General features: G+C 41.2%; 1 protein-coding gene across 2 annotated transcripts in view; it reads left to right on the top strand.

Moving 5' to 3' along the window:
* The first annotated feature begins 20,199 nt into the window (after positions 1-20,199).
* Positions 20,200-23,799, top strand: part of LOC117540262 (ankyrin repeat domain-containing protein 50-like) — a 48,236-nt gene continuing 44,636 nt past the window's right edge. For both annotated transcript variants that reach the window (XM_034206851.1, XM_034206850.1), the window contains exons 1-2: positions 20,200-20,451; positions 21,713-22,836. In XM_034206851.1, the coding sequence (XP_034062742.1) occupies positions 22,328-22,836 (509 nt within the window). In that variant the 5' untranslated portion in view covers positions 20,200-20,451; positions 21,713-22,327. The remainder of the gene's footprint in view (positions 20,452-21,712; positions 22,837-23,799) is intronic.

The following is a 23,799-nucleotide window of genomic DNA, read 5'->3' as shown; positions in this document are numbered from 1 at the left end:
GAGCCCAGTCTGCTCTGATTGGTTTGCTGGCCGGCTCTGTTGTGATTGGTCAACCGCTTACAGATGTCCCGCTTCTTAGCCAATCATATTGAGACCACACTATAGGAAAGGGAAACCCTTTCAAAAAAAGCACAATAGTTCCCATTTAACGTTTTGGAAACATTATAAGAGGAACAAATCAAAACAAATACTAGTTGTATTGCATTGCACATATTAAACATCAAATTAAGTCATAATTCTTGCAAAGAGAGTAGGAAGGGATTTAATTTGCTCTTGACAACTCGTACACAACGTGCACATCTCATGAGTCGTATAGCAACAAACACATTTTCTCTCAGCATTTGGTTCACCTCTGTGAGATAATGAAGCAGATTAATCTCAGTTTCCCAGTTGCATAGTTTGTACTTAAGATTGTTTTCCTTCTTATGCAAATTGTTCACAATGATGTTTTTACATTTGCATTTTAAGCACTTAGTTGATCCCCCTAAGCAATGTGCAATACATGCAACAAGAGGATAATCTTAAATGCATATTACAAACTTTGTAGAAAACAATCTGTGGTGTTTATTGCAGCTAAATGTGTGACAAAATTCTGCAGCGACCAAGAATGATCTCATGCTGGAGGAAAACGCTGTGAACAACATTTTCAGGAAAATACTGGGAGGGATTTTTAACATTAAAAACATTTGTGATTGATTTTCATTTCACATTCCCTCTCACACACTCTGCTAACAGTACGTGGGACTTTATAATGAGGCTGTGGTTTTATTTAAAGGCTATAAGTCTAATGAAACAGATTTTGATTTGAACACACACACACTCACACACACACACACACACACACACACACACACACACACACACACACACACACACACACACACACACACACACACACACACACACACACCACAATGCTTTTCACTGTCCCTGACTGTCATAGAACAAGAAACAGCTCCTAAGGAATAAAGAGCTCCTTGTTTAATCCCACGTTTTTAACTGCAAAGATTCTTTACGATGCATTTTATGACTTTAATACACTTTACCTGGCATTTATAAGAATTTTTACTGCACATGACTTCTTCAACTAACCCTCGTATAACCTCCTGGAGGCCTTCTCCTGCTGCAGGGCATTCATCATTAAGTCACCAAATTAGTCCGAGTGGAAGACAGAGAAGAGAAGTTAAGAGGCTCTGCTCAGAGTGCACTGACCTCTGAACTCCTTGGCCAGCGCACACTTGAGTGAGCGTGTGTGTGACTGTGTGTGACAGCAAGGGGTTAACCAAAGAATGCATGCAGTCTGCTGGTACCTCGGATAATTGAGCCATTTGTTGCAAGGTCACTGCAGATCAAACCCCCAACAACCTCGTGTTATCGGCAGCCTTGACCAGGGCCCGTCTTTTGGAACATCAGCACACGGGATCGACCTGTTTTGGTCCTTTCTCAATCTCCATCTTTGAGCGTTGGTGCAGCAGGAAACATCAGATGTATAGCCGGAAAGAACGATCATGCAGATGCAGAAAAAGGTTTTATATGGTGGGAATCTGTTAAATCGCTTCTCTGTCGTATCAAATGACAACACAGAGTGCAAAACCAGATATCTTTTTTATGAGAAAATGTTGGGAAATATTGCCTTCGAACAGCACTTACCCATATGTATTGTGTTGGAGCATCACAGCAGTTGCTACAACAGATCTCGTTATAACCACGCTTCTGTATCAAATGACAATGTGGAAACAATGTTGGTGCGAAGGGGTCGCTCATAGTGACAGAGTATTATCACCTGAATCTGCTGCTCCCCTCGGCTTTACGCTCACAGCTTATTGTTGCCCTCATGTTTACAACTTCTACTGTTTTAGATCGGCAACAACAGGCAGCGGTTCAAGAGTAAAAGCTCTAAAAAGTCACTCGACACTCTCCGTATAGTTGAGCATTAAGCAGCTAAAGGCAGATCTGTTTGTGTTGAGCTTAAAGGGCCTTTGTCCATTAAGCTTCTCAACACTCAGTGTTATGTAATGCATATTTTGGTCATGAGTATTGCGCAATAGGTCTCCATTGCCAGTAGATGTGTCTGTGTATGTGAAACTTTGTAAATGTATAAAAGTCATGTGTCAATATGTTAATGTTTTTATCGAGTACAACGTTGTTTGTTTGATTTGTATCTTCGTGTCCAGAATACATTTCCTTATGGGGTCAATAAAGTACATCTTATTGTACCTGTCGTATCGTAGTGTATCATGTACGTATCGTATAGCTACATTCTGAGAAAAGTGACCAGAAACATAACTACAAATGAATGGTAATGATAATTAGAAACACATTTGTGACAAAAACAAGTGCAATCTGGAAAATGTGTTTGCCTTGAAAGGTAATTTACAATACAATTTGATGTGGACGTCATTTTTAGGAGTCTCATTGGGCTTTAACCAACTTTGGATACATCTGCAGAAGTTTTCGTTTTTGAGTCCTAAATTGTTATGTTTTAATGCAAGTCAGAATTTAGGGGACAGTTTCCTTTATTATTATCAGATACATTTATGTCCTTTTCTTACTATTATTTAAGTTTATCTGCATATTCCGTAGTTTCAAGACACTGACACTCATTTAGTTTAAACAAAGAAAAACACATTACATTGGAAAAGTAAAGTGGAAAGACATCTATTATCATTTATCAAATAATCAGAATACTTTTATATTGAAGGTATTATCCTGCTTACTTGCAAGGTAGCGAAGTTATTTCATAAAAATACTCCTTGCAACAGATCTCAAGATATTACCCACAAGTCTTTGCCCTCAGTGCAAGCGATCACTCGGAGAGGAAGTAGAACAAACAGGACAGTGTGTTGAGGCCTGGCTCTAATTGACTTTATGGCCTCCACAAACACGAACTGCAGCCTCAGCTGAGAGTGTGTGTCCTTTAAACAACCAGACGATCCTGGCCATAAAGTCACACAACAAGCTTCTCCTCAAACACTGGAGGAAATGTTGGGAGGGTGAACAACACAAAGAAGCTTTTCATTTGTTCGTTTAACAGAATCCCATTTAATGACCCATGTTTTCCACAAATAACATATTATTTATCTTAGTTTATGTTATTGGTGTCTATAAAGGCCCGGGCACACCAAGCTGACACCAAAGAACTCACACAGATGGACCCCGACTGTTGTGTCGCCTCGCGTCTCTGCGTCTTGGCCATGTGTCGCACTGGAACACACCGCAAAGACTTCAGCCGACGGCCAAGAAGCACGTACGAACTGCACATGCGTGAGTGGCAATAACTCTCCCTCCAGGCGGCGGTAGTGTGTATTCGCCATTCAAAAGAGGCAACAACCGGAAGACAGACTGCGTGATAACCGAGAGAAGAAGAACAGACTGCGTGATATAAACAAACAACAAATAGCGTGCGTTCCATTTTCCCTCTACAGCGAGAAGCTCACGGGGCTTTCCCGAACCTGAGTCGAGAGCTGGAGTCAAATGAAATCTCAGATTTGCCTTCTTAATAGTTTGTTTGGGTCCCTCACTTCCGTTTCGCTTCTCATGCACTGATTCGCTAGCTGAACAGCCAATCAGAGTGATTTCTTTTGCCGACAGCCTTTGGCCGACACGTTGACATGTTGAATCGGTGGGTTTTCGGCCGAAAAGGTGTCGGCACGGCTGAAAAGACACAACGGTGCGGGACACACCAATCTGAATAGGGCGTGTTGACGCTCATCGTCGGCCTGACGCCCATCATCTGGCGGCCAAAATCGGCTTGGTGTGTCCGGGCCTTTAGTTGTTCAAACTGTATTTGACAGAGGAAAGATTGTAGTTTAGAACTGATACGTACGATTACCTTTCAGTTACACATGTATGACACTTTAAGGTAAGTAATTGCAGCATTGCTTTATCTATCATAAGAAAGAGAGATGCTTTAAAAGCTACTTTTATTACCTTTTGGATTATTGACTAATTTCCGAACAATGCTGAGAAATTTGAGTTTAAAAACGACTTTTTACTTCACAACTAACGTTAGAAAGCTGATGTGTTATGTTGGCAACAACACATTCAGCTGTTAAAGGTCAACATTATCATCAATTGGGAGTCACAATACTGGCCACATCGCTAATGTTATTCCAATATTCACACTCTTAGCTAGTCTCCTCCACTTGTTGAGAAATGTTTCTGGCCTTTTGGTTAAAATGTTAAATAATTAGAATTGAAGTCCTCTGTACAAAGATCTCATAAGATGAACATATTAGATCAACATAATGTATACATGCTTTGAAGTAAGTTTTGATAAGCAAAGAAACATAATCTGGGCCCCAAAAACCTGTCAGTGAGTCAAACCCCTGGGTTAACAATTAAATAACTTTTGAAACAAAAACCTGACCCTGCAACTCAGGACTCAGAAAATAAAAGGAATAACGACCCCTTGTACATTTTCAAAGTGGTTGTTATTTAACAGATACACAACATGATAAGGATATTTTAAACTGATTCCTGTGCAGAGGAACAAACGTCTTACACCTCATCCTCTCCATCAGCTCTGTCTTAATGCTGCACAAAACGTATGAACTGTTTTACAGTGTTCACGAGTCAATTTCCATGTCCCAGATTTCTGGAGATGACATGTAGCTGAAAGACGACGCGCTGTGTTGTTTTAGAATCAATTATTCAGAGGGGTTATGAATTTAAAATGAGACGTTTGTGTTGAATGTGAGAACAGAAACTGTAGTGAAACCATTAGCTCACAGCGGCTGAGGAGCAGTTTATGAATCCATTCATGAATCCATTTGGTGATTCATCATTTCCATCATTAAAATCATGAATTGTGTATGTGTTGGTATTTCCTATCAGTGATTAGCATCCATACCATGGCAAACAATGTAGTAATCGTGGAGATATTTCAGTTTAAGACCAAAGGGGTGGACCCACGAACTGACAAGTCCAAAGTTGAATTCCCCAGGGCCATCATGTGCAGCTATGCAATCAAATTAAATAAAACAGTCAATGATCAATCTCATATTTGCTCACCTTCAAACATTTGTATTTCTTGATCTATCTGACTTTGTTGTCGTGATATTACTTTTTAAGGATCCAATATTTCAGCTTTCAAAAACCTAGTCAGAGCTTAAAAATATTAGACTTTAAACTGGAAGACCATTGTTGTAACATCCTGGACTTTTCAGATAAAAAACAACACTTTATTTTTGTATTTTATACGTCACCTTCGTCTGATTTACCCAACTTCTGACAAATGCAAAAATATTCAGAATCAACAAGCTCATAAGGCATTAAAGGGGCCCTATTTCTCATCATTTTCAGGTTTCATATTTGTATTTTTGTTCCTTTGACATGTCTCCATGCTTCAATGTTCAAAAAGCTCTTTATTTTTCTCATCCTGCCTGTGCCGCAGCACATCTTTTCACCCTCTGTCTGAAACCAGAGCCCAGTCTGCTCTGATTGGTTAGCTGGCCGGCTATGTTGTGATTTGTCAACTGTTTAGAAATGAACTGCGATTTTAGCTTTTGCAGACCATTCACATGCACAAAAACGTATATAACACAAAACAGGAAATGGGAAATCTCCAAAAAACCACAACAGGTCTGCTTTGTTACTTATTGTTTGTGGAGTGCGAGAAATTCCCATCTGTGTTAATATCCAAACAGAGGAGATATTGTTGTCAGTGACAGAGAAAGAAACAGCCTACAGGCACACAGGGAAGAACCCTTGCTTTAGTGCAGTGCACACATTATCTTGGTTGTTGTGCCACTTTTTTTTCTTCTTTTTCTCTCTCTCTCTCTCTCCTCTCTCTCTCTCTCTCTCTCTCTCTCTCTCCTCTCTCTCTCTCTCTCTCTCTCTCTCTCTCTCTCTCTCTCTCTCTCTCTCGGGACATAAATATTTCAGAGAGTGGTTGTTAGTTCCAGTCTGCTGGGCTGGACAGGCCCGTAGCGAGGCAGCAAACACCGGTCTCTAGACAAGAGGGACACAAGCTCATGACCCAAATAGAGGAAATAAAGTCAATGAGAGCAATGTGGCTTAATGATTTCATAGGTTGTTGCACCTAGAGGAAGTATTTTGGGTTGAAATTAATTATAAAGACAGCAATACAGGTTGGTTTCTCTCTGTGATAACTTCTTTTGTAATTCTTGTTTTTTTATTTGTGCTGAAAGTGGATTTTCTAAGATTGGCCGAATCTTGACCATTGACTTCCAATAAATCAACTAGCCTTATTATTATCATAAAAGAAAAAGAGTTGGATAACAACTGCTTGAAGTAGTCATTCACTTTTTCAAATGTCAACATTTTCGTTTCATGGAGGTGACTGTATTGACTTAAGGCCCTGACACACCAACCCGATTTTGGGAGTCAGAGGCCGTCGGGCATTCGCGGCGCCGTAGTCAGGTTGGTGTGTCCCGCACCGTCTGCCGTGACACGCCTTATTTGGACTGCCTGACCCGATGCATGGCCGATTCAACATGTTGAATCCATGGTTGAATCGGCCATGCATCGGGTCAGGCAGTCGGACCAAGCAATCACTCTGATTGGCTGTTCAGCTAGCGAATCAGAAGCGAAACGGAAGTGAGGGACGTAAACAAACGATTTAAGAAGTCACACACAGACCAGTGTTGCCAACTTGGCGAGTTTGTCGTTAAATTTGGCGGCTTTCCAAACCCTCCGGCTACTTATTTTTGTCAAAAGCGACTAACGACTGATCTAACGACTTGTAATGGTGTTATTAGGGACTTTTCTGGTGTTTGGAGACTCACGTATTGTTCTGCAGTTAACGAGCTGCCGTGAGCCCCCTCACAGGTGCGCAGCTATAGCTTTGCCTCCCGCAGCAGCTCAGCTGCAGTCACAGCAGAGAGGAGACAGCCACACTCTCCCGCGTCGAGACAGCTTCAGTCACTTAATCACCTCGTCCACTGTGTGTGTGCCTCTCTGTGACAAGCTAAACATCCACGTAGGTCATCGTGTCACAGTCTAAACTGTATTCACAAAAGTACATAAAGGAGTGGGAATCAAACCCTGAGTTTAAAGGATGGTTGAAGCCATTTATTGGGCATACTATACTGCCTTTATTGAGGGATATTTCTACTAAAAACTACTCAAACTATTTCTACTTTCTACTATAATACATGATAAAATATGTATCATCTGCATTATGTTATCCCACTTTATGCTTTGCTCTTGCTGCTTATTTTACACTGATTTTATATCTTATTTCTTACTGATGTAAAGCACTTTGAACTGCAATCCCCTGTATGAAAGGTGCGATACAAATAAAGTTATTATTATTATTCAGATGGATGTTTCTGCCCCTCTGTTCATTCTCCCATTATCCTCCTCAATCTGCCTAGAAGTATTTTAATGTTGTAGCTGTTACTATAACCAATACTAATGCTAGGGCTGCAACTGACAGTTATGTAGGCACATTGTTATTGTTTCTTATCGCTGTGTGATTAAAAGAATAAACACAAATAGCAGGATAGGCAATGCAAAACTTTTATTTCGTACCTTCATACACACATTAGAATGAGCTTTTATCAACGCCTACATGATGATAACCTGTCAACATGACATTAATACAGATTGGGCAGAACCCAAATCTATCTCCAGTGCCGCACGAAACATGTTTTCGATGGACGAGAGTGAAAATGGAACGCACACGCTATTTGTTGTTTGTTTATATCACGGTCTGTTCTTCTTCTCTGTCTTCCGGTTGTTGCCTCTTTTGAATGACGAATACACACTACCGCCGCCTGCTGGTAAGGAGAGTTATTGCCACTCACGCACTGAAGTCTTTGCGGTGTGTTCCCGTGCGACACATGGCCAAGACACAGGAGAACACGGCGACGCAACAGCCGGCGTCGGCGAGTCCTCTGGTGACTGCTTGGTGTGTCAGGGCCTTAAAGGTCACACACCAAGCCGATTTCAGCCGATTTCAGCCGTCGATAGATGGTGTGTCGGCTAAAGGCAGTCGGCAAAAGAAATCACTCTGATTGGCTGTTCAGCTAGCGAATCAGTGCATGAGAAGCGAAACGGAAGTGAGGGACCCAAACAAACTATTAAGAAGGCAAATCTGAGATTTCATTTAACTCCAGCTCTCGACTCAGGTTCTGGAAAGCCCCGTGAGCTTCTCGCTGTACAGTGAAAATGGAACGCACACGCTATTTGTTGTTTGTTTATATCACGCAGTCTGTTCTTCTTCTCTCGGTTATCACGCAGTCTGTCTTCCGGTTGTTGCCTCTTTTGAATGACGAATATACACTACCGCCGCCTGCTGGTAAGGAGAGTTATTGCCACTCACGCATGCGCAGTTCGTACGTGCTTCTTGGCCGTCGGCTGAAGTCTTTGTGGTGTGTTCCAGTGCGACACATGGCCAAGACGCAGAGACGTGAGGCGACACAACAGTCGTGTTCCATTGGGACGTGTTCTTTGCTGTCAGTTTGATGTGTAGGACCCTTAAGATAACAGAAATGTCAGTTTAATGCGGTTTTAAAAAAAAAGGAAATCTTAATTAAGAGTTTTGAAAACAGCTCTTCCACTTTGTGAACCTATTTCATATTTCCTTTCAATGTAGTCTTATTTGTTTCAGATTTTCATTTCAGGAAACTAAATGTTGACATGTAGCATATCAATATCCATTACAAAAAATGCATAACCTAGTGATATTTGATCAATTAACTGCATATCAATTGGTTTGTAACAATATTTGACGCATGTTCAAGTGAAATAATATACAACATAAGGTTGATGAATGTGTGATAGATGGTTCTGCAGAGCAAGTTGTGGATTTCTGATAAGACATCATGAGCTTATTGGAAAAGATTCAGCATTCCCTCAAGTAAACATGACATTTTAATTTTGATCCCTTCTCTCTATCAGGCATATCACGTTTTTTCCCCTTAGTAAAATAAAAATACTTCCAAACTCATGACATCAACACATTTCTCTGATTTGAAGAAACAAAAATCTAATTTTCTGCCGCTCAGTGGCCTTCAAACTGCCAAATGTGCTCCCTCATTTCTTCCAGGGGTCACTCATGTGAAGCACGCTGTTTTCCTGTCAACTATTCATGTACAGGCCTGAGGACACTGAGCACGGAAGACTTGTCCAATCTGACAGCGAAAAGAGAAAATATCTATTACTCCAAAGGCCTTCGAGCTCTACACAGACATTATAGAAAGAAAACATAATCGAAAAACTGACATGAGGGAGGAAAAAGCATACAAAGAAGAGATATATTTAATGAGTGAACAATCGTTTGAATGCATACAAATCTAATGAGAATACCTACGTGGGCGCATAATAGGAAAGTAATTGAAAAAATCTCAATATTTCAAATGAAGGTCCATTCGCTGCATATAACCGGATACAAATGTATTAAAAAAACGTCTTTGTTGTATATATATAAAGTATAAGAAGAAAATCAAAACATTTTTAGTAACCCTTTGTCTTAATTTCTCTATAAAAACCTTAGAAAATGTTATCAGAGAATACTAATTGTAAACATAGACAAAGATACACAAAATATATGAGTACATTTTCAACAGAAACAGGTTGAAAATGTAATTGCAACACTGATATATTAATATTAATATTAATGTTTATGTGTATAAAGTAAACTTATTAGCTAAGAATTACACATTTAAACATGCAGCAGATATGGAGCAACATTCATAGTGAAGTTTCTGATGAATGTGGGTTTAATGATCACTCTCTTCTTCCTCTGTTTCGGTCTCCACCACCTCCTCAGAGAAATATCTGTCCCATTAGCAGCTATATGTTCCACTATGTTCACTATTTAGTTACTAACTCACTCGTTTGCCTTCTTTTTGGTGCTTGTCAAATAGTGTAAAGTGGATTTTTGTACCTTTTTTGCTGAGCGGCTGGGGCACAGTAAAGTTGCGGGCCTTAACACCGAAACAACACACTGAAAGACATTAAAACATTTTGAGGAGGGAGCTGCAGAATCGCCTGCTAATTTTGATGTCTCAATTACTGACAAAAATGAGTTGATAGTAGATTTATTTCTCCTAGGTATTGAAAGCATTTCATTACATTTGAGCGGAGTAGAGGGATGCTTTATGAAGGGACTGTTTGCTGCGTCGAATCACTTGAAATATTATTCTATAAATAAATGGACACACTAATCAGCTGTGAATGCTACCAAGGTACATGCCAGGTTTAATCTGTTTTCGCACAGCTCATCATCGCCCACAGTAACAGAAATTGATCATGCATCTGAATTATTTCTGGTGGCTCATGAGCACACCTACACATACATTTTCACAGATGTATGCACACTCAGGGCACACAGAAAGAAAACTCTTGGAGTGCCACCGCTGCCCCACCCTGTGATTGCAAATTAGCGCTTTCAGGCCTGTGGCTTCGGGCTGCATGATTGCCAATTATGTTTTACTCAGCCTCTATTCAGAGACTGAGTGAAGTACTGTTGCATGAGCTATCACGGTCAGCATCCTCATTGTTCATTATTACCACATTATCATTCTGGGGTGGTGAAATATTGATTTGCTTGTCATTGTGTAAAAGTCATTTGCAGAATATGACTCAGTATTTGTTCAACAGGGACCACTGCGTACATTTTGAGAGGCTCCGTCTGAATTCTTTTAAATGTCTCCACCTCCCCCAATGGTACTCACCTCATTCTGGTGTCAGCCATACTATTTCAATTGAAATGCCATAAGAGGACACAGGCACAGACACTCATCTCTCAAATGTATGCACATGCACATCGACATCACCTTGTGTGGTTTGCACAACACCCGGGTGTACATATCTGCAGTGCTTAAGATAAGAAGTGCCTTTATACATCCACCATAGGAGAATTACAATTTGACGCAGCAGCACAAGGGAATGAAGTTATCAAAGAAACATTTCCATAAATACCTATAGATTCAAAACAGTAATATCTAATGTGTAGCCCGGGTGTAAATAACACTATTAGGACACCCGGGTGTAAATAGCATTGTTAGCTACGGACACCCGGGTCTAAATAGCATTGTTAGCTACGGACACCCGGGTGTAAATAGCATTGTTAGCTACGGACACCCGGGTGTAAATAGCATTGTTAGCTACGGACACCCGGGTGTGAATAGCATTGTTAGCTACGGACACCCGGGTGTAAATAGCATTGTTAGCTACGGACACCCGGGTCTAAATAGCATTGTTAGCTACGGACACCCGGGTGTAAATAGCATTGTTAGCTACGGACACCCGGGTGTAAATAGCATTGTTAGCTACGGACACCCGGGTCTAAATAGCATTGTTAGCTACGGACACCCGGGTGTGAATAGCATTGTTAGCTACGGACACCCGGGTGTAAATAGCATTGTTAGCTACGGACACCCGGGTCTAAATAGCATTGTTAGCTACGGACACCCGGGTGTAAATAGCATTGTTAGCTACGGACACCCGGGTCTAAATAGCATTGTTAGCTACGGACACCCGGGTGTTAATAGCATTGTTAGCTACGGACACCCGGGTGTAAATAGCATTGTTAGCTACGGACACCCGAGTCTAAATAGCATTGTTAGCTACGGACACCCGGGTCTAAATAGCATTGTTAGCTACGGACACCCGGGTCTAAATAGCATCTGCCTTGTTGTTTATAGTATCTTGTATATTTTTATTATTGAACTGACTGTTTTTGTACAGCAGACATGTTGGCTGGCCATGCAGGAAAAGTACATTAGATGAATAACAAGTGCATTCGACTTAGTTGAGCTTCTTCTGTCCTTGGAGCCACATGTAGGATGTCTGTGTTTTTATTTGTTATGTGGTATTTTTCACTCGATATTAGTGTTGGGTGTGTTCCCTGGAGCTTCAGGCGGAGTTAGTGGTGGTTTTACAGGAAGGTATTCACCTGCTCACATGGGTTTTTGCATGGACAGAGATAGGGAAGTTAAATATTTTGTTGATAGCAATTTCTACCTGCGATCGCAATTTCCCTCGCAATCTGACTTGCACTGCTGGTGCTGTATTAGATTGTATTTTCCTGTTTTTTGTTATAAATGGTAAATGGATTTGTTTGTGTGCGTCAAAGTGTTTCCTCTCGTGTTAAACCCCTCGCCCCAGCTTTTATTTTTTCGACTGCCTACAGCCGCAATAGTCCTGGTATTGTTAATGCTGAGTCATTTGTATCATGGCATGATGATGTAAAAATGTCTGCTGTAACATAATCTACTGTGCTGTATATGGTGATAACTCCAATAGGTATTAATTCTATATTTTGCAGTTCATTTAAATTATTGATCCTTTTTTTTTTTTTTACCCCTGTGCTATTTTATATGCTTAGGGCCTGGAGAGTGAATTATACATGATATAAGTTGTCATAAAAGATTCAGAAACGTATGTATTTTTGGAGGGTGTGTGTACCTGCTGGAAGTTTCTGTCATCATTATTCAGCTGTTGGTTGACTGCTGCTTTGGAGCCAGCTTCACAACAAAGCTTCCTTTTAGCATGCCGTCTTCCACCTTTTCTTTCTCTGTGCTACTGTCACCTCTATTTGTTGGGAACTGCCACTGGAAACAATGTGCAATATCCAATTTTGTTTATTTTTAAAAGGCAACATTAGCCTTTTTGTGCAAAGTAAAAATGAGCAACAGTAATGGCAAAATAATGGTATACTACTTTAAGAACAGACGTATACACATTACAGTGACCTTTATGGTAATTATCTGATACATGTGGAACAAGCAAAGCAAATAAATACTTATTCTTTTAGCCATATTAGTCAAACATGCACAATAACCATAATTACTGCCTTCCATAGCTCACTTGTTACAGCACTGTGGATCAGCAGCCAAGTCAGAGAGGAGAAGAGACACAAAACAGAGAAGACATGGACCAGTCCAACTCAATTTTCTAAAGCAAACCTAGTGTCCCCGAGCCAAACCCCAATCACCAAATGTGCGTCATCAAGCTGTTTATAAGAAGGCAGAGAATATTTCCGAATATTCACAAAAGAGGGGAACAATCACGCTGATTCAGCCTTCTGAGGACTTGGACCAGTTTGTATTTTGTCGGCAAGAAATTACTGCAATTATGGGAATTCGGCAGATTGGTGAGAACAGTGGGAGTGGATATACACATTGGTCTCGGTGTGATAAAATGGAATAAACAGCAACATGTGGCGTTGCAGTTTTCCTGGGGGGGGGGGGCTTGTAACTTGGCTCCTGCTGATACTGGAATGGAAGGCAGTTTGGAGAGTACTCGTGTTTTGCTGAGCACTGGCTACATAATCTGTGTGTGTGTGTGTGTGTGTGGTATGAAAATATGCTTTTACTATCGAAGGCCTACGACTAAAAGGTTCATTCTTTTTATAGAACATCTTGATGAACTTTACAGAGAAGATTTACTCCCTAACACTACTAGACTATGGGTCTATGCACACTAGACTGGAAGCACCTAGGACTTTGAATGATTTCTTGTAATAACGACGTCCTCTGATATCTCAAGCATTTGCAAATCTGCCATGTCCATAACTTGGCAAGTAAATATCACTGCATATTACCTTTATTTGGCCAATCACAGTAGTTATATGACATTAGCCTTGTGCAAATAAGCATCTTGTAATTTCTGAATACTTTGTCTACTTTTATCTCCCCAGTTGAGACTTATTGAAGTTGCATTTTGCAGTATGCAATTAAACATTTTTAAAGGGTTTTTGGGCAGCCAGTGTCTTTATTGTCAGTGTTCAATATAAATTAAATAACATAAAATACACACTGTTTCCACACATTCATGTAAATATATCGTATATGTATATATGACCCAATATGTATATTCACTTTAATTAATCTCTTATTTCATAGTTTTTTATCATTTTTATTTGAATCTTTGATTTCATCTTTAATTGTATTAATCTTTGTGAATCTGTGCTGTCCTGTTTTTCATACTTACCCTGTTGCTGTTAAACCACTGAATTTCCCCTCGGGGATTAATAAAGGACCTTCTTATCTCATTTTATCTTGAAGAGGGAGACAGAGGGGATGACATGCAGTAAATGGTCCCAGAGAAGATTCCAACCCGGTTCGTCTGCATTGGTACCAAGAACCAGTTCAGGGGCCGCTTACTCCACCAACTGATTTGACACCATTTTGGGTGTAACTTCAGGATGCCCATCTGGTTTTCTGAATAAAATATAAATGTAATTAGTATAATTGTAATAATATAAGTTAAAGTCATAGAGCATCATTTATCATACCCATGGGATAATATTAATACATTTGAATTAAAATACAGCTTTTGCTCATTCAACGCGATAGGGGTAATTTATAAATCCCATGAGATCCTCTGGAATACAAGTCCTGTGGGAATAGGGCTCAAGAGTAGAGTGATGCAAGCAGCTCTTTGAGGCTGTATATGTTAGGGCTGGGTCAAAAGTTCAGGACCTACAATGGCAGAGACCAGATGGAGTCAGTCTTTTAACAAAGTTTAATAAAGGAAAAAAGGAGCAACTAAAAAACAATCTACAAAATGAAGGTGGATCTAGTTCACACCGGTGGCGGCGGCAGGACTCAGACTGGCTCGAGCAGACACTGGAAAAACAGAGGAATAAACAAGGTTACTCTTCAACAAAAACAGCAAGAGAAAATCACACTAAGCTAGGATACTACGACGTTCAGCTCTACCGAGTGAGACGGAATTATCTGGCACTGTGAACATGACCAGGGTTTTATGGAGGAATTGATTAGATGAGTACAGGTGCTCCTCATTGTGAACCAGCTGAGCCTTCTAACGATCACCACACCGCACAGGAGAGAGAGAGAAGACAGAGGGGAGGAGGAGAAAGCAAAACACCTAAACCATAACAGTATATGCTCAACTTGTACCGAGAGCTAAAGCCTCAAATCAGCATGCTAACATCATGGATGTATAATAAGAACTGGATACAGCGTTGGAGGCGGGGTCTCGTTATTTCCTATGAGAGCTGCTCATTGGCGAATGAGGACAAAATGGCCCAACTTTTGAGAGAGCGCAACGTCACAGATTACCCATCATGCCTAGCTGTCAGAGCAGAAGAACCCGTGGGTGTTTCTCAATGTCGAGTAAAGCTGCTCCAGAGCCACTATTTCAAGCACACTACGTCATTGAGTGCCGCCTGTTCCAATGTCCAGCATACTTGGAATTCTACCGAGCCCGGCGTACTTCGTAGCGAGAAATTTCGAGGCTGCACATGTGTAGACTCCACGGTCTTAAAATCCCCACAATGCTTTGCGCACGGACCAATTTCCCCAAATCTCTGGCGGAAAATGTAAGGCGGGGCCTCTCATATGACGCACACCTGCACACTTGCTCGCCTGTTCCACTCTTCGTTTTCCGAATGCCAGGAAGGATTCTTGCCTCGCTTCTGAAGCAAGACGCTCGGAAGACATGTGCTACCAAGCAAGCGTACTCGAGAAACACCCCGTATGTGCGCTCACAGAGCATGCGCCCCTTAAGCCCCGCCCCCAGAGCTCCCACTCTCGGCTCAGTAGAATGTAGTGCATTTTACAACTTTAAGGACCGAATGATTCTAATAAAAGCTATAAAATAGTTCATAGTAGTTTATTTTGTTCTTAAAAAAGTATCCGCTGATTTACGTCTCTTTCCCGATGTTAGTCAATGGGGAAAAGTCTTTCTGGGCCCAGTGACGTCACGGACTGATACGGAAATTGTAGTACCGCCGTTTGGACACAACGAATATTTTCATGAGAGTCCGGCGCATTTCCTGGGGGCTTGCTTGGCTAACATGCTCACAACGACAATGCTAGCATGTTGACGTTTAGCATTTATTTTCTTCTTTTAAGACCATCTTAGCCTTAGCATGTTAGCATTACTATTGCTAATTAGCACCGGACTAAAGTATAACTGACACTTATGTATATGTCATTTGTATTGCAAGTATTTGGTCATAAACAAAAGTACATTTCCACCTGATGATAGCATGCAATGCAAATTAAGGGACCACCCATTTATTGACAAATCAATGATGCTAATAATGGTTCACTGCAGTCCTATACATTACATAAAGAGAGAGGGGAAATAAAAGCCCCGGACCGATTATCTTCTTCCCGTCGTTTCGTTGCTTATTTATTCAGGAAGAGATGAAGTATCGTGGGCGGTCGATCCGTGGCTGTGATAACTCTGGAGGGCGGTTCAATATATGGATTTGTTTATCTCCTCTCTGCATCCACAGGGGGTAACAACAGGTTAGGCATCAGACAGAATAGCAAACTCAATGAACAGCAACGTCTTCAAGTTTTCAGGGAAGGAAGTTCACCTAACGCTGAATTACGTGAGTCCTTGATGTGATATTTACTGTTTGAAAGCCTCTGCAGGGAATCAAGCTTCATATGTGACTGAATTAATTGCTGGTAAGTAGAGGGAGAGTGTTTTCATTTCCCCCAATCAGTGGACCTCCTACTGTTGTTTCCAACACTCTTATTATCTCGGCGGAGTGCTTATTTTCCTTTTCGATAAACCTAACAATGGGGATCATTATAATTTTCCCACAATATTACAATAGGGGATTCTTATATGTTTGTGGAGCTCAGTAATGAATGTGCTGTGTTCATATTTGTGTTACTCAGTTCGTGGGTCTGGTGGACCCGCTGCCTTTTTGGGCTTCAATTCAACACAATTAAACTATTTTATGTTAAAATACTCAACAGATGTTTACTTCATCCCAATTGCAAGCAATATAAACAGCATACATGGTTACTATTTGCCCTTTTACATTTGTTAGATCACATTAATGAATTAAAGTGCTACTTTAATCAGATGCCGTTGGTACCTGTACATGTGGATAGATATGTAAATTGTAATCCCTGTACATTTTGCTGTATGATGTCCTTGTGTTGTTCTGTTGTTTATGTTGTTATGTCTTCTTGTGGAACCTACTGCTGCAGGTCTCCCTTGAAAAAGAGATAATTGATCTCAATGGGATTTTACCTGGATAAATAAAGGTTTTGAATTTAATTGAATACTTGTTTTTTTGCCCGCTGACCAGTGGTCCGGGGGCTCGTCTTTTTTTTGTAACTAGCTGATGCTCAATCTCATCCTCTTCTTCAAAGTCACTGACAGACTCAACATTCTCATAAATGTGATCCTCACATTCTGAAACCTCTTCCTCCTCCTCTACATCATCATCAAATGGTTCACTCTCTTCCAAAATCATTTGCAAGGCCCTCTGAGCAGAGAATCTGTTGGCCATCTTGATCAGTTGTGATAAGGACCCAAACTGGCAAAGCTTTATTTATTGTGTCCCGCCCCAAATTTGCAGCTTGGATAGAGTGTGGAAAAATAAAGATTGGTTCCCGCAAAACATAATGCGGGAATGTGAGAGCAGACGGGTGTCGGTGCAATTTAAAAGTTTTAGAAACACATGAGAACCAGTACAGTGTATACTGATACTGATGCTCTCTATATTAGAGCCAGATGAATGCGTTCAGGTGCTGCTGTTCCCCATGTTTAGGAATGTCCACCATATGTCCAACATAATAAACTATTATAACCAGGGGGAAATAGGACTATAACTGCCTGGTCGGGATTGGAGCTGATGGTCGCAATAACAAACTCTCACAGGCTTTGAACATTTGGATTCTGCATTATCATCATGCTACACTGAGACTGTTACAATACTCCTACACATATTTTCCTTTTGCAAACCCTCCCTCTCCTACTGGCAGTGTAAGTTGTGTAAATCACAGTCATTCTTCTCACTTGATCAATGTAAAATAATACGTCAGCATACTCAACGGTTACACAACTGTTTTTTTGGTAAGTTGTGAGGGTCACTGTCAACCCTAACCTTAACCAAAGTCTTACCTTAAATGCTTTGAATGTCCAAATAAAGCATAACACGTGCAACAATGCTAGTAGCTTTTATGTGTTGACCTCTGTCAGAGGTTATGTCACATTCTGTTTACCAAAACAATTTGCGCATACCCTTACATTAAACCAAAATAAATCTTAGCCCTAACCCAAACCAATCCTATCTGTGACCCCTAACCATAACTGTTTACCCGGGTTAAAGCCAAACCCCAAACACGGATGGCGGCAACACAGATTGGAAGTGAAAACTGACTCCGCAGGTATCACTGTCAGTTATTAGAACCTACTGCAGCTACTCCTCAAAGAAAAAGTCCCTGAAGCCCTTCCTCAGTGAGTGATAAATACGTTGTAAGATCAGCAGCCTCCAGCTAGATCAAAACACATCAACCTGTAAGCCCCATGTGCATCCCTGCTGGGGGGAAGGGAGAAGGATTTTTTTTTTTAAATCTCACTTTTTTGCTTTACAACTTGCTCACTTGCACTTTAAATGTGGGTTATGCAACATATTACATTTTCTTCTGCAGCTGCAGCAGAAATACAGCAAGCCGCAGTGAAAGTCAAAGTGAAAAGTGTTCATATTAACTAACCCCAACCCTGTAGTGAATCTCCGAATAATATTTACCAATCTTGGGACATTGCTAAATAAAAGCACATTCACATTAAGGCTGTAAAATAGTGGGAAGCTTCCTCTAATTATTCTCAAACATAATTCCCAAACACACATCTGCCTGCTGCTCACTAACATCTGGTGTTTCAGCTGTGAGGTTTGAAACACATCAGGTAACGGCTGGACTGTGAGAAAAACCTGAAAATGTTTCCAATTACTTTATTCAATTTCCAGATGATCCATAAACATAAACACCCAAGTATGAATAATTAAGTTGGAATGATACAAGTAGGTACATTAATAGTAAATTATCCTCGTGGTATTGCTTAAATGATAACTTTCCTTAAGCAGTATACAAGATATCATTACGCAGATTCTTGCTCAGCTGCCAAATGTTGCATACATCTCTGGTGCTGTTTGAACCCATTTGTCACAACCATGGATGATGTTGCAAATGCAGAATGAAAACAGGGAGCCAACAACTGTTACAACATGTTTTTAAAGAAGGAACTATTGCATCTAATGCACAAATATAGTCCAAAAGACATATTAAAGTGTAACATCAAAGAACCATCGCCAACACCCACAACTACCACGGATTGAGAAGCATGAGATTAAGCTTTATTTAAAATATATTCTCATCAATTGCATCTAATCTCTTAATGCTGGCAGTCTCTGTGTGTAACACATCCAAGTTGTTTTGAGCCATGAGCAACCACCGTGATGCATAAGTCTAACTAATCAGATTGTGGATTTCGTCCTTACTTTGTTCTTCAGATGTATGTCTTATTTAAAAGCCAGTACCAGTTGTTTTGATGCTGCTTTAAATAAAATATTTTCCACAGGATTTGAGATGTTCTTTGAGATGGAAGAGGCACAAGGACAGAGAACAGAGGGGCATGTTTATGAGAGAGAGACTGATAAAGTATTTCACTCAGCTCAATCAATTTACTTAATTTCTTCAAAATAATCCTCTCAGTATCAATGCCATTTTTCAAGAAGTCCCGCTTACATGTATTTAGAAGATGGTTTATCATCCTACTCCCTTTCGGACAAATATGATTTATTATTATTATTAATATGAAGACTTTTTTTTTTTTTTTTTTTTAATATACAAATATTACCATGAATGTGGATAAATACTGTATTATAACAATACGGTATTCTGTTTATCACATTTGTTATTAGTTATTTTTTAATCTGTTCGAAATAAAGACTGAAAGAAGAAGAAAAGAAGAAAAAACAATTATTTTTTTCTTTTATCTGTTGAAAAACAAAACTAAAGTACTCTTGCTTTTTTTGTGTTTTTAATATAGGATGTAGTTAAAAAAACACCATAATTTTGCCTTTAAATGTTACAATAGCAAATGTCATATATTAGACAGTATCACAGGAGATGGCAATACCACTTCATGTGCTTTATGAGGGCACCATTTCTATATTGATTAATTAAAAGTATTTTTAAAATACATGATAATACCAAGGCAAAATCAAACTGGACTGACATGTTTCTTTCCATTCTCCATTTCAATTAGTATTTTTTACAATTGTATTTATTTGTATGTCTTAAGTATACTGTATGTTGCATTATTGGAGTAGCATGGGTCTTCACATGTCCATTGCCAAAACAACAGTGTAGCTAATGTGCATTTTACACTAACTCTCACTAAAGAAATATTGGATATTATTATGTAGGAGAGGTTAGCACTCCATATCCCAGAAGACACCGCGCGGCTCGCTGTGTGTGTGCTCTGCATGCAGTGCAGAAGTGTTTGTAGGCGGAGAGTCAGTCGGCTCACTGTGGAGCTGTGTCGGGCAGCAGGAGGAGCACACACCGACAGAAAAGAGACATTCAAAGAAAGGCAAGACCGTCGCTCAAATGCACACATTTGGGCTTTGAATTGCACCGGAGCAAACGGGACTAATAATGTACCTGAACACTTCGCTTTCAACGTGGACATAAAGGGTGTCGACTACGGAAACAGCAACCCCCACAAAACAGCAGGAGGACCAGGGAAGAGGTGAGAGGAAAACCGTTTGGGAGATATTTGAAACTGTAGCGAAAACAGTGAAACGCTCCACAATTGGCTTAAATTGAAGTTGTTTAAGGAGCAGTTTTGTTTGGCTGCAGTTACACGACAGGTTAGGGTTTTCCCCCTCAAAGCATGCAACTGATGGCTACTGTGGACGGTTTTTTAAAAAGCCCCCATAGGTGTCAATTCTATCTGAAATGGGTGAGGTTTGTGCGGCCATACAAAAGACTTGTGCTGCCTTCTCAGTCCCCGGGTGAATTCATGTCGCCTGCTCTGATTGATAATGTGTCGCCTTTCGCATCCACACACAGCTGACCCTTGATGTATTTTATTGTTGGAGGTGGGGAGCGCCTTAGAAAAACAGAAAGGTGGCAATGTATCGCAGCTTGTGTGAAACCTTGTTATTTGGCAGAGGTACAAAGTAGCCAGCAACAGTGTGTGTGTGTGTGTGTGTGTGTGTGTGTGTGTGTGTGTGTGTGTGTGTGTGCGTGTGTTTTCTTCACTGGAGACACTGGGTAATATTTGCATCTGCTCCAGAATAGAGACAACTGTGATGAAGGGTTTCATCAAAAATATGCATTTAGCCAAAAAAGCATCAGAAATCAAGCTTAGATTGTATGCCATGTCCTACATCCAGATGCATTATCATTGCAATTAACACCATTCCTAATCCAAGACTGTCATATATTACATTACTCTGGATTAAACTAAGATTCCTGCCACTTTAAAAGCAATTAAACCCTTTTTGAGGTGGATTACCTTTCACTTCCACCCATGTAAACGACCTGTAAGTGCAGGAAAGGAAAGGGGGTCCTCTGGTTTGGAACCCCCCCACCCCTTTTCTACAGTTCAGGACGGATGTGGACTGTTTGGGATGTAAAGCCACATAGGAAGGATGGGGGGGATCAGTGGATAGACTAGAGAAACTGGACGAACCCCTGCCAAGAATTGAGTTGCAGGCAGTGATGTGGAGGATGAGAGCAACAAACAATAACTTGCAGCACCCACCTTTTTATTTGTAGCTGCAGGAATAGAGTTAACCCTTCTTTGTAGGATGTGCAAACTGTTGCAGCTTATATAGGACAAGCTAATACATGTGCATATGTTTTAATATTAGTGATTGTTCATTCTTGGCTCTAATGTTGTCTTATATCTCAACAATGTCTTTGAATTGGATGGTTAATGGTGCATTAGCATGTGTTTTATTATGTGACCTAATTTAGCCATCCTTTCTGTCTCTGTTTTCCAGGGAAAGAGCCAGGCTTTAGTATGTTATTGGAGAGATTGACTTGGCGCTGGCAGTCCCCTCCATGTTAATGTAATGGAAACACGCTTTGGTCACCCTCGGTAGCATCTGAAATGCATCAGCGGAAATATACCAGCAGCTCCCATGGCTAATTGTATCAAACGGCAGTGGCTCGAGTTTGCCAGTGGATGCACTCAAGAGCCGGGTGCCCTGCCATGCCCAGCGCCATGCTAAAGCAACACACTCATAATAACAAGGAGCACTCAGTTCAACCAGTGGGAAAGCTGTGGAAAAAGTTGGTGGAAAATCTATGGTTTGAGCCTCAATTTTGATTTCCTTTTTTTATTTTGACCTAGATATTCTGTCATCATAGCTTGGCTGCTTTTTTCCTGCCATCTGCAGCAGCTTCCTTTAAACCCAAGTTCTCTCTGGCTTGTTGTTAACATCAACACCAAGGACGGATAGACTGCGACCTGCTTTCCGAGAGGCACTTTTTCAGTCAGCAAAATGGATGTTCGGATTTACTGCCGACCTCTGCTGGAGTTGAACATGTGAGGGTCAGAATGAAGGGACCCCTATGAAGAGGAGGATTAGGAGGAAAAGCAGCACTAGATCAAAATGGCCCAAACCAGTTTGCTGCAGGGGAAACGCTTTTACTGCCGGGAGTGGGTCTTCCATAAGATCCAGCATTGCCTCCAGGAGAAAACCAACAACCTAATTGGAGTGACCAGCAGCACTCCATGTAAGCAGCCCCAGGTGACGCCCGGCGGGGGGGCGTCCAACCCCAGCACCCTGACAGCAGGATCCACAAAGTCAGGTAGCTCCTGGGGGGTGTTGCTGGTGGGGGGCCCGGGAAGCGGGAAAACGGCACTCGGCACGGAGCTGTTGTGGCCCTCGTCGACGCAGGGCACCCAGCGGGGGATGCAGCAGCAGACTCTGGCCTACCACTTCTGCCGGGCGGACGACTCGGACACGCTGTGCGTCGGCGGGTTCATCCGAGGTCTGGTGGCTCAGATCTGCCGCAGCGGGGTGCTGCCGGGGTTCGAGGAGAAGGTGCGCGAGCCAGCTGTGCAGAGCACTCTGCAGCCCGGGGAGTGTGAGAGGAACCCCACGGAGGCTTTCAAGAGGTAAGGAGCAACAAGTACACACACACATACTGACATCTTCTTCAGTTCTTGCTCCTCACTATCAGTTACTGCCAGAGGATCTCACTGATTAGCACACTTTGAGACAGGGCAGCAACTAATCCATGATCTGATGAAGAGTCGATTAATGGAGAATTAATAGACAACAATTTGGTAATCTGTTCTTTGAGGCAGATGTCAAGAGAAAGTGCCAAAAAGAGGATTATTAATTTTCAGTTTTATATCCTTATTAACTGAATATCTGTTTTTGTTTTTTAAACTGTTGGACAAAACAAGCATTTTGCAGACGCTACCACCTTTTTTTTCATTCCTTATTCTCATTACCTGAATGATTGATTGGAACAATAACAACAATTATCTGTTGAATTGCTAATAAAAGCAATTTATTGTTGCATCCCTGCTGGAAATCACCTGCAGTTTCATTTGTTAGGAATTAAAACCTGCATAATATTGGCTTTCAATTTCACAGTTGTTGTACAGGCTTATTAATCTACAATGAGGGCGTTCCGATGTGTTCCCACAACACCAGCTTCCAGGTAGTGTTTGAAATCTAGGAATCCGTTTTGCCTAGAAATGTAAAATGCCCCTCCCCCTCCCTTCCCTCTCCAACTCCTGACCCTGTTGCACCCCTCCCCCCCCCCCTATTTTGACTGCTCACACTCATTGCATAGCTCCGCCTCAGCAGCCCCTCCACTTATTTGATGTCACGGTTTTGTTGGTTTTCCCCCCCGGTGTGGCATGCTGGGTGGGACTGTCTCTCCGCTTGGCTTCCGATCCGAGAAAGGTCAGATATTTTTAAAGTTGCAGCCGAGGCTCAGGTGGCCGGAGACTCATGAGCAAAAGACTCTTTGAACTGCGACTGACTCACTGAGGCACCCGGTTCACTGCACTGAAGAGAGATAAAGTGCACATGTGAAGTATTGTGGACTTCGTGCACCGTGCCCG

Source organism: Gymnodraco acuticeps, unplaced genomic scaffold (genome assembly GCF_902827175.1).
Source record: "Gymnodraco acuticeps unplaced genomic scaffold, fGymAcu1.1, whole genome shotgun sequence".
In the NCBI taxonomy this organism is placed as follows: domain Eukaryota; kingdom Metazoa; phylum Chordata; class Actinopteri; order Perciformes; family Bathydraconidae; genus Gymnodraco; species Gymnodraco acuticeps.
This window is presented reverse-complemented; position numbering and strand designations above follow the sequence as displayed.